The following is a 12,060-nucleotide window of genomic DNA, read 5'->3' as shown; positions in this document are numbered from 1 at the left end:
TCCAGCTCAAGGACTGGAAGAAGGCCGGCAGCGGCCAAGGTACTTAAGGAGTTTATGAACCAAATGGGGGGAGTGGATCCATGGCGATTTCTTAGACCCAGGGCTAGGGAGTATTCCTTCTTCTCCCACGTCCATAAAGTGTACTCCCGGATAGATTTTTTTGTTTTAGGAAGGTCGTTGATCTCTAGGGTGGAAGAAGCTGAATACTCAGCCATAGCGGTTTCGGATCATGCCCCACATTGGGTGGACCTGGAAGTAGGAGAGGACAGGGAGCAGAGAATACTCTGGCGATTAGATGTGGGACTGATGGCGGATGAGGGAGTGTGTGCAAGAGTGCGGGGGTGTATTGAGAGATACCTGGAGGTCAATGACGACGGCGAGGTCCCTGTGGGAGTGGTCTGGGAAGCACTAAAAGCGGTGGTCAGAGGAGAGCTGATTTCTATTGGGGCCCACAAAAGGAAAACAGAGGCCAAGGAAAGGGATAGATTACTGGGGGAGATTTTAAGGGTGGACAGGGAATTTGCAGAGACCCCGGAGGAGCAGCTGTACAGGGAGAGGAGACGACTCCAGACTGAGTTTGACCTTCTGACCACCAGAAAGGCGAGGTACTGTGGAGGAAGGCACAGGGGAGGAGGTATGAATATGGGGAAAAGGCTAGTCGCCTGTTGGCGCACCAACTGCGAAAGAGGGCAGCAGCGAGGGAGATAGGAGGAATTAGGGATGAAAGGGGAGACACCGTGCGAAGGGCAGGAAAGATAAATGAGGTGTTTAAGACCTTTTATGAAGAACTGTATAGGTCTCAGCCCCCAGAGGGAGAGGAGGGGATGCGGCAGTTCCTGGACCAGTTGAGGTTCCCGAAAGTGGAGGAGCAGGCGGTGGCAGGCCTGGGGGCGCCGATTGAGGTGGACGAGGTTATTAAGGGACTGGGAAGCATGCAAGCAGGGAAGGCCCCGGGGCCAGACAGGTTCCCGGTGGAATTCTACAGAAAATATGTGGACTTGTTGGCCCCGTTGTTGGCAAGGACGTTCAATGAGGCCAGGGAAGGGGGGACACTACCCCCGACAATGTCGGAGGCGACGATATCGCTAATTTTGAAGAGGGACAAAGATCCGATGCAGTGTGGGTCCTATAGACCTATTTCAGTATTGAACGTGGACGCCAAACTGCTAGCAAAGGTGCTGGCATCGAGGATAGAGGACTGTGTCCCAGGGGTGGTGCACGAAGACCAGACAGGGTTCGTAAAAGGGAGACAATTGAATGTTAACGTGCGACGGCTATTAGGGGTGATAATGATGCCCTCAGTGGAGGGGGACGCAGAGATAGTGGCGGCAATGGACGCAGAGAAGGCATTTGATAGGGTGGAGTGGGAGTATTTATGGGAAGTGTTAAGGAGGTTTGGGTTTGGGAACGGATTTATTCGCTGGGTTAGGCTACTTTATGGGGCACCGACGGCAAGCGTAGTTACAGGTCGACATAGATCGGAGTATTTCCGATTATATAGGGGAACAAGACAGGGATGCCCGCTGTCTCCATTGTTGTTTGCGCTGGCAATTGAACCTCTGGCCATGGCGCTGAGAGACTCCAGGAAATGGAGAGGGGTGACTAGAGGGGGAGAAGAACACCGAGTTTCGTTATACGCGGATGACCTATTGCTATACGTGTCAGACCCAGCGGGGGGGGGGGGGGGGGGGGGATGATAGAGGTTATGCGAATCTTGAGGAGGTTCGGGGAATTTTCGGGGTATAGGTTAAACATGGGGAAGAGTGAATTATATGTGATACATCCAGGGGACCAGAGTAGAGAGATAGAAGGCTTACCGCTAAGGAAAGTGGAAAGAAACTTCCGATACTTGGGGATTCAGATCGCTAGGAGCTGGGGAACCTTGCACAGACTTAATCTGACACGGCTGGTAGAACAAATGGAGGAGGACTTTAAGAGGTGGGACATGCAGCCTTTATCGCTGGCGGGCAGGGTGCAAGCGATTAAGATGATGGTCCTCCCGAGGTTCTTATTTGTATTTCAATGTCTCCCTATTTTAATCACCAGGACCATTTTTAATAAAATAGATAGGAGCATTACGAGCTTTGTGTGGGCAGGGAAAGTTCCGAGAGTAAGGAGGGGGTTCCTTCAGCGCAGTAGGGACAGAGGAGGACTGGTACTACCGAACTTGGGAGATTATTATTGGGCCGCCAATGTGGCAATGATACGTAGATGGATGATGGAGGGTGAGGGAGCGGCGTGGAAAAGGCTGGAGAGAAGGTCCTGTAAAGGGACGAGTCTAGAGGCGCTGGTGACGGCGCCGCTACCGTTCTCACCGAAAAAGTACACCACGAACCCGGTGGTGGCGGCAACACTGAACATATGGGGACAGTGGAGGCGACAGAGAGGGGTGCGGGGAGCCCTGGCGGGGTCCCCTATCAGGAACAACCATAGGTTCGCCCCAGGAAGAATGGATGGAGGATTTCAAAGCTGGTACCAGTTGGGAATTAGGAAGGTGGGAGATTTATTCATAGATGGGACTTTTGCGAGCTTGGGAGCACTGGAGGAAAAGTATAAGTTACCCCGGGGGAATTTCTTGAGATATATGCAGGTGAGGGCGTTTACTAGACAACAGGTGAGGGAATTTCCACGGCTCCCGACACAGGGGATACAGGACAGGGTGCTTTCAGGGGTGTGGGTCGGAGAGGGCAAGGTGTCAGAGATTTATAGTGAGATGAGGGAAGAGGGGGAGGAGTCGGTGGGCGAACTAAAAAGAAAGTGGGAAGAAGAATTAGGGGAGGAGATAGAGGAGGGTACGTGGGCTGATGCCCTAAGCAGGGTAAATTCCTCTTCCTCATGCGCCAGGCTTAGCCTGATTCAATTTAAGGTGCTACATAGAGCACACATAACGGGGGCAAGATTGAGCAGGTTCTTTGGAGTGGAGGACAAATGTGGGAGGTGTGGCGGGAGCCCGGCAAACCACGCACATATGTTTTGGGCGTGCCCGGCACTGGAAGGGTATTGGAAGGGAGTGACGGGAATGATTTCGCAGGTGGTGAAGGCCCGGGTCAAACCAGGCTGGGGGTTAGCTCCATTTGGAGTTGCAGAAGAGCCGGGAGTGCAGGAGGCGAAGGAGGCCGATGTCGTGGTCTTTGCGTCCCTCGTAGCCCGGCGCAGGATCCTACTCATGTAGAAGGAGGCGAAACCCCCCGGACTGGAGGCCTGGGTAAACGATATGGCGGGGTTTATTAAACTGGAGCAGATAAAGTTTGCCCTGAGAGGATCGGCTCAAGGGTTCACCAGGCGGTGGCAGCCATTTCTCGACTACCTAGGGGAACGTTAGAGGGAAGACGGATGACCAGCAGCAGCAACCCAGGGGGGAGGGGGGGGCGGAGGCAGTTGAGTATAGGTCAATAGAGTACGAGGTTTTGTTACTTGTATATTATTATTATTATTAAAAAGTTTAAAAATTTCTGTTTTGTTACTGTTATCGTTTTGCTTGTTTTGTAAGCGGGAAAAATGTTGCTCAGGGAAAAAAAATGTCAATAAAATATATTTTTAAAAAAAGAAACGCAGTGTTCTGCTCGAGAGAGACAGCCGGACGGAGGCTTAGCTCTCCCAAGTTTTTTGTTTTACTATCGGGCTGCCAACATTCAAAATATTTTGCAGTGGCTTAGTGACCCAGACTCGGTTTGGGGCAAAATGAAGGCTCACTCATGCACCACCTTCATGTCATAATCACCGCACCACTGCCCTCTCCTACTAAATCTCCCTTAAACTTTGTGATGATCGCCTCCCTCAGGATTTGGAAAGAGTTTCGGCAGCAATTTAAGCTTTCCTCCCAGTCTTCTTTGGTGCCTATTTGTAATAATCACTTCTTTTTGCCTTCTGGTTTGGACTGCCCATTTAAATCTTGGAGGGCAAAGAGACCTGTGTATTTCTGGGACCGGGGAGATTTGCCAGTTTTAAAAAGCTGGCTGACAAACTTCAGTTGCCCAACTCTAGCCTCTTGCATTATTTTCAGATTTGTGATTTTTCCAGTAAAGTTTTTCCTTTCTTTCCTTTAGTCCCGCCTCCTCTTTGCTGAAGAGGGTATTTCGGATCTGTTTGGCCATATTCTCTAGTCAGATCCTGTCTCTTTGGATGGGGTGAGGGCAAGATGGGAGAGGGAGCTGGGTCCTCTGCTTACGGATGAGGTTTGGAGAAAAGCCCTCTGCACGGTGAACTCCAGATCCCTTTGTGCCTGGCTGAATTTAATCCAATTTAAGTATTGCACAGGCAGGATGTACTTGACCAGGACAAGGAGTGGGTTTTCCCCAGACGCAGAGGGCAAGTGTGAATGATGTTCGCTTATGCCAGCTAACCATAAATGCTTTGGTTTTGTCCCAAACTTGCCAGCTTCTGGATTTCCTGTTTCAATACTATATTGGAGATTCTTCGAGTGGTTCTTGAATCATGTCCATTAGTAGCCATATTTGGGGTCTCAGACTCACCCGTATTTCACTCTGGGGTAGGGGCAGATGTTGTCGCCTTTGCCTCATTGGTGGCCAGGAGGCAAATATTGCTTGGCTGGGAGGTCTCTGCTTGGTTGGGCGACTTGATGTAATTTCTACACTTAGAAAAAATTAAATATACCACCAGGGGGTCAGTGGGGAGGTTCTATTTTAGTGGCAGCCATTTATCTACTTTTTTTTTTTAAAAAAAGGTCGTTACCGTCAGCTGTTGGGGGTTTAGTTAGAATGTTTTAAGTTTTAATTTGTGATTTTGATGGAAGGTTTGTTTGTAGCTTTTTAACATTGTACTTTTATATCTTTGTTGGTTGATTTTTGTGATATTGTTAGTGTTAATACATAAAACCTCAATGAATACTTATTTGTTAAAAAGTAGATTTTAGTTGCTTATGTTCACCTTGCTGTTATCTGCATCCATATTTGGTGTCTTAGGGCAAGGACAAGGGGGTGGGGGCAGTTTGCTGACAAGGACTGCAGATTTTTCTTTATTTAGTCTGGTGAGTGGGTTTGGCAGCCATCTGTACCTTCTATAATCTGTTGGATAATCCCTCTAGGTGGAAATGGCTGACTCCGGATTGGGGGGGGGGGGGTGGGTCAATTTGTTTGGTCACTGTAATGTTCTTGTCGGGTGGCCTGATTTATATTACAAGAACACTTGTAGCTAAAGCTATAAACAATTCATTCACATTAACTGCGGGTCAACTATATACAAAACAACAAATGAATAGCAGTACCAGTAAGTGTTAAGTATATGGTTTAATTCACTGTTGTTGAATAGTGACCATCACTAAGGAGAAAGTTCTGGGGAAACTGAAAGGTCTGAAGGTGGATAAGCACAAGCAACCTCTCTCTTCCCTGCTCTCTAGTCAGTCTGAGGTCACCTGACTCATCGATGTTGTGTTTCTGACAGATTCACCTGCGGGTCAGAGACCGGACAAGTTTGTGGAAGGGGTGGGTGGGACACGGTTTTCATTCAGGGTTTGATGGTAGGGCCGGGGATGCAGCAATGTTAATCAATAAAAGGGTTTTCTGCCACAAAGGCCTGGGCTGGCCATTAGACATGATATTGTTTGTGGGTCTTTGATGGGCATCTTGGTGGTTCTGGTTAATATTTATACTCTAAACTGGGACACCAAAGCCTCCGCACTACCAGAAGGATGTGGAGGCTTTGGAGAGAATACAGAAAAGGTTTACCAGGATGTTGCCTGGTATGGAGGGTATTAGCTATGAGGAGAGATTGAATAAACTGGGATTGTTCTCCCTAGAGAGACGGAGGCGGATAGAAGTTTCTAAAATTATGAGAGGTATAGAGTGAACACTTGGAGGCTTTTTCCCAGGGCGGAAATGACAATTACAAGGGGGCACAAGTTCAAGGTGATGGGGATAGGTTCAGTGGAAATGTGCGGGGGAAGTTTTATTACACAGAGGGTGGTGGTGGCCTTAACACCATGGGCGCTTAACTTATTTAACAGTCTCTTATGCGGCACATTGCCAAACGCCTTCTGGAAATCTAAATAAATCACGGACACTGGTTCTTCTTTGTCTAACTTCCTTGTTACTTCCTTAAAGGACTCTAACAGATTTGTCAGACATGGCCTGCCCTTGACTGAAGCCGTGCTGACTCAGTCCTATTTTACCATGCACTTCCAAGTACTCCGCAATCTCATCTTTAATAATGGACTCTAAAATCTTACCAATGACCGAAGTCAGGCTAACCGGCCTATAATATCCTGTCTTCTGCCTCCCTCCCTTCTTAAACAGTGATGTTATTTTAGCCACTTTCCAGTCCTCTAGGACCCTCCCTGCCCCAGTAATTCCTGAAAGATCACCACCAATGTCTCCACAATCTCCTCAGCTATCTTTTTTAGAACCCTGGGGAATAGTCCATCCAGTTCAGGTGATTTATCCACCTTCAGACCTTTCAGTTTCCCCAGAACCTTCTCCTTAGTGATGGTCACTATTCAACAACAGTGAATTAAACCATATACTTAACACTTACTGGTCCTTATAAGGAGGTCATCAACATAAATAATTTTTGAACAAATGTTAGAAGAAAATTTAAACTGGTTAGATCATCTGTTGTCTGAGTACCACCATTGTAAGTCAAGTGCTCCATACTTGCATTCAAATTTAACAGAGTTTCAGGGCAGTAGTGTTAGCTTCAGATATAATACCATGCAACTTCCGTTTGGTGCATGCAGCTGAAGCTACCAGCACAAATTCCATCTCTCAGGTTAACAGATGACATCAAGAACCAGCAGTCACTTTTGTCTTAGACTTGTAAAGTTTTCTGGACATCGGCCATTTTGAGCACAACAGTCCACACAAAGTAGAGATGATATACTTGGTATAGATATGATCCAGTAGCAGTGCACTAAATAAAGAATGAAAACTTGGAGATTTAGCAGACTTATTAGTGCTTCAGATTCCTGATCATATGTTTTGTAGCTTTTTCAGACCTGTTAGCCTGACATCAGTCTCCAGGAAACTGCCAGAATCTATTATAAAGGATGTGATAACTGAGCATGTAGAAAATAATGGGAGAGATTGGGCAGAGTCAACATGGATTTTTGAAAGGGAAATCATATTTGACAAACCTGTTTTTTGAGAATGTTATTTGTAAGATAGATAAGGGAGAACCAGTGGATGTGGTGTATTTGAATTTTCGAAAGGCTTTTGATAAGGTCCCACAACAAGCAATATTGAGATCACATGGGATTGGGGTAGTATACTGGCATGAATTGAGATTTGGTTTACAGACAGAAAACGGAGTAGGACAGAAAACAGAAGGGATAAACAGATCATTCTCAGGTTGGCAGGCTGTGACTAGTGGGGTAACCGGAAAGCAGAAATGCAGAGTATTTCTTAAATCGGGAGATATTTGAAAGTGTTGATGCCCAAAGGGATCAGGGTGTTCTTGTTCAGAAGTCACTGAAAGTGAACATGCTGGTGCAACAAGGAAGGCAAATGGTATGGTGGCCTTTATTGCAAGGGGATTTCAGCACAGGAGTAAGGAAAACTTGCTACAGTTGTCTAGAGCCTTGGTGAGACTTCACCTGGAGCACTACGTAGTCTTGATTTCCTTACTTAAGAATATAGAATCATAGAATTTACAGTGCAGAAGAATATACTTGAGTGTAACAAAGGTTCACCACATCAATCACTGGGATGGCAAGATCATCCTATGAAGAGAGATTGAGGAGGTTGGGTCTGTATCCTCTAAAGTTTAGAAGAACATGAGATGACCTAATTAAAGTGTACAAAATTCTTACAGAGCTCAACATGGAGATGGAGGAATTATGTTTCACATAGTTGGGGGTTCTAGAACTAGGTGACAGTTTCAGAATAAGAGATAGACCATTTAGGACCAAGGTAAGGAGAGATTTCTTCACACGGTGGTGAATCTTTGGAATTCTCTACCCCCAGAGGGCTACTGAGGATCGATTTCTAGACACCAATGACATCAAGGAATATGGGGATAGTGCAGGGAGATGGCATCGAGGTAGATGATCAGCCATGATGTAATTGAATGGCGGAGCAGACTCGAGGAGCCAAATAGCCTACTCCTGTTCCTATTTTCCGTCCTATGTTCCTATTTTAAAAAGGCTGAACCCATGCAGTCACTTAGGAGCACTATCTGCGACAATAAAATTAATGTCAACTACAATCTCATTAGTGTTGCTCACCTGCACATTCCAAAGCCATAATTCAGAGCAATCATCAGGACCACAGGCGAGAAGATAATTATCATCTGGACTCCATGCTAGGTATGAAACTCCATAAGCATGACCCTCTAAAGTTTTAAGCAACCTCAGTTGGTGAGTGTCCTAATGGAAAACAAAAACAGGAAATTAATGCCCCATTAGTAAAGCGCAATATTATTAGTACACTTGGGCAATTAAGATACTGCAGCACAACAGACAATCGTGGACTTTGGACCCTCTTTGTTTCAACCCTTTGATTCAACTTTGTTCTCTCCCCCATAAAACCGTCCCATTGCCCAGCCTCAGTGTAAAGATATGGCTCAGTCGACAGCATTCTCTCCAGAAAAGCAATCAGGTCAGACAGAATACAGCGGTAGTAAGTTTCAAGGGAGTAAGACAAGGCTGGATGGCCTCTACTTTGATATTGAAGGTAAAACGGAGAGTTAAGGGGCGATGATTGACACGTGTACTTATGATACAATAGCTATCACAGAGACATATGAGAAAGGGATAATCACAGGTAAAGAGGTGTGAATTGTCTCAAGCCAGGACAGTTTCGTAAGCCCAGGTCATCATGTCTCATTATATTCACCTCCCACCATCTGGCCTGGGCTAGAAGAGAGGAGGCACTACATTAATAGTTGAGGCAGTTACTGTGGAAAACTGCCATAACCCCAAAGCCCAATATAATTGTAACCAACTGTAGACTGTAACAAAGGTAATGTATCCTCCCCTGTTCAACCAACCCAAAAACCCAGCTGTTCCCCTACAAATACAGAAGAATCAACCCAAAAAGAGAGATAAAAGCTAAGCACAGTACCCATCCCCTCAGTCCAAATCCCATCTCTCATTTCAAACCCAGCCCTTCGGCCTTCATGAATGCCTCCACTGTCTAGAAGTAGAAGTCCCTCGAATTGTAGATCACCCTCAGCTTCAAACCACGCCAAACCTCACACCATTACGGTAGAATGCCGCCTTCACCCGTCCAAAGGCTGCCCACCTTCTCCCCAGTTCCACCATCAAGTCTTGGTATATCCAAATAGCAACTCCTTCCCACTTCACATTACGCCTTAGCTTCGCCCAACTCAGGACCTTCTCCTTCACATGAAACTTACGGAAGCAAATTATAGCTGCCCTTGATGGCTCGTTTGCTTTCAGCTTGTGTCTGAGCGACCAATGAGCCCTGTCCAGCTCATATCGGGAGGGTTATTGCACCTCCCCCAACACCTTCGCAAAGTACACAGTCGGGCTCGGGTCCTCCACCCCCGCAGGCAGGCCCACAATTCGGACGCCTCGACCTGTTTTCCAGGTCCTCTACCTTGGCTCTGAGCCCTTTGTTAGCCTCCGCCACCCTCCGTAGATCCTCACCCATCAATCTGCGCTGCGACAGAGCTTCCTCCACCCCCTTCAACTTCTCTCCTTGCTCCTGTACCTCGGCCAATGTCTTCGACACTGCCGCATTCACTGGGGCAATCGCCTCCTCCACCCACTCCTTCATCGCAGCCATCATCTCCTTTCGCAGCACGTCCATGTACTCAGTGAGGTACCTCTCGAATTCTCCGGCCATCACCTCTCGGTCAGTTTCGACTGTGAGGGGAGCGGCCCAACGATCCAGCCTCCACCATCTTTCCTGCTGCCGGGTTCACCTGTTCACTCGACGGCGAACTTTCGCTCGCCCTCTTCTTTCCAGTGGCCTTCTTCTGGGTCTTCGACATGCCTCACCTTCCTTATGCCTTCCTGCACCAGTTTGTTTAATGAACTGAAATCGGGCATTACAATCCAAAAACCAGAGCCTCAAGCAAGAGCCACCAAACGTGCAACCTCCACCTGCGTGGCGCTACTGGAAGTCCAGTCCTATGTTCTTTAAAAAAAAAAAAAATTTAAAATGCCGATTCTTTTTTCCCCAATTAAGGGGCAATTTAGCATGGCCAATCCAGCTACCCTGCACATCTTTGGGCTGTGGTTGTGAGACCCACGCAGACATGGGGAGAATGTGCAAATTCTACACAGGCCGGGATTGAACCCGGGTCCTCAGTGCCGTGAGGCAGTAGTGCTAACCACTGCACCACCATGCCGCCCCAGTCCTATGTTCTAATCCAATTGCATTTTTAATTTTTGCGGTATCCTGATGAGGTTAATGCTGAGAAAATGGAATACTCTTTTGAGCACCCAGCTTTTGCATATAAACTGACGTGGGAAAACACAATGCTGAGTAAAGGTCATCCGTTGCATTTTCCCCAAAATGGGCCTCTTAATCAACCTCAGATAAGCCCCCATGACCTTTAGTCTATTACTTTCCCAATTTCCTACTCCAGCTGTCCTATTTTCCTGGAAAGTAAATTTAGCTTCAATTTCTTCTGCAAGATATTTCCCATGGATTTTAGACAAACAAACAGACAATTGGTCTCCATGGATAAAGCACAGACTCAGACAAAATGAATGACTGCTGCTGCTTGGGAAAGGTACTGTAGTGCTACCAGCACTAATGAGGGAAAAGGTTGAAAGAAAGAACAATGTGTGGAAATGCTGCACTTCAGACATGTTGAGTTCATTAATGATAGCACTGTGGTTGAAACAATGAATTCCTTGGCAAAAGAATAAGCGTATGCAGAGTTTCTGAAAGCAATTTACCACAAAGTGAGAGCGCGATGATCCAAATAAAGGCTAAGAAAAGAACAAGTTTCCCCAAAACATGATACTTACTGAATCAACCTGCCATATAATAACGGTGGTGTCCTTGGACCCTGTTGCTAATTGGGTGCCATCATTGGAGAACTTGCAGAACCACACCTCATTACAATGCTCTGTCAGGATCTGCTGTGTGTAGCAAGGGAACAGCTTCCTTCAAAAGAGAACAAAAATTAAAATGTTAGCCTTTTTGTGGACTAATTTTTTTAAAGCTATACAGTCTACCATTACTATAACATTGGCATATCCAACACGACTTAAACAAAGAAATGCTGATCATACTCAGCAGAACATGGTTCTAATGCAAGGTCATTGACCTGAAACTTTAATTGTTTCTCTCCACAGATGCTGCCTGACCAGTCATTCCAGCATTTTGTGTTTTTATTTCAAATTTCCAGCTTATACTTAAGAAACATTATTAGTATAGTCTTTTGTGATTCTTTAGCCTCCACATGCAAAGAAACATAACACACCTGCAAGGAGAAAAAAACCTAGGTCATAGGCCCTTAAAATGATTACTTCCTTATTAGGCTGGATATATTTCTTAGCTGTACTCAGCTTAATTTCGAACCATTTCTCAGGATTATCAGAAGCAGGAAAGCAAAAGTAGAAATATAATTAAATTCTCCAAAATATCGACAAAAACGAAGCAGTGGACAGGAAGAAAGCTATGTAAATTACACAAAGGTTGTGGGAAAACTATACTAAAGATAGTTTTAGCTTCACACTTGCTTAACCTTCATCTAATGGTCACAAAATATCATGAAAAATGTTCCCCATAGACATTGAAGCTATCCAGAAGCATAATGCCAAGCTTATAAGGTTGAGATAGCTACAATGCCCAACAAAGCTAGATTGGCTGATTTTATGCTAGGATCGATTTAAAAGTAAATGACTTTAATACAAAAGGGATGTGCAGTACTGGAAAAAAAACATTTCCAGAACACGAGTTCCAGAAAAATTGCGATTCAGGTTAACTTCAGAATAACATTTTTCCAGACATTGGGGAACAGGGATTGCCCCTGGTCTTTGTCTGGGTACATGAGCCTAAGTATATAGAGGAAACAACACAATTCTCTTTGGTAGCTGTACTGTAAGCAAAATGGGACAGGAATGCTATCACACACAAAGATCCAACATGTGCTTTTGCTTTCTCAGAAACAATAGCAGTATAGCAG

At 45.8% G+C, this 12,060-nt stretch overlaps 1 protein-coding gene across 5 annotated transcripts in view; it reads right to left on the bottom strand.

Annotated features, from left to right (window-relative positions):
- LOC140411199 (WD repeat-containing protein 26) overlaps positions 1-12,060 on the bottom strand; it is a 365,602-nt gene that overhangs the window by 92,550 nt on the left and 260,992 nt on the right. For all 5 annotated transcript variants that reach the window (XM_072500288.1, XM_072500289.1, XM_072500290.1 and 2 more), the window contains exons 7-8: positions 10,898-11,036; positions 8,177-8,317 (exon numbers count right to left, since the gene is read on the bottom strand). In XM_072500288.1, coding sequence (XP_072356389.1) covers positions 8,177-8,317; positions 10,898-11,036 — 280 coding nt within the window. The remainder of the gene's footprint in view (positions 1-8,176; positions 8,318-10,897; positions 11,037-12,060) is intronic.

This window comes from Scyliorhinus torazame, chromosome 4 (assembly GCF_047496885.1).
Source record: "Scyliorhinus torazame isolate Kashiwa2021f chromosome 4, sScyTor2.1, whole genome shotgun sequence".
NCBI lineage: Eukaryota > Metazoa > Chordata > Chondrichthyes > Carcharhiniformes > Scyliorhinidae > Scyliorhinus > Scyliorhinus torazame.
The sequence above is the reverse complement of the archived record's forward strand: the minus strand, read 5'-3'. Positions and strand labels throughout refer to the sequence as shown.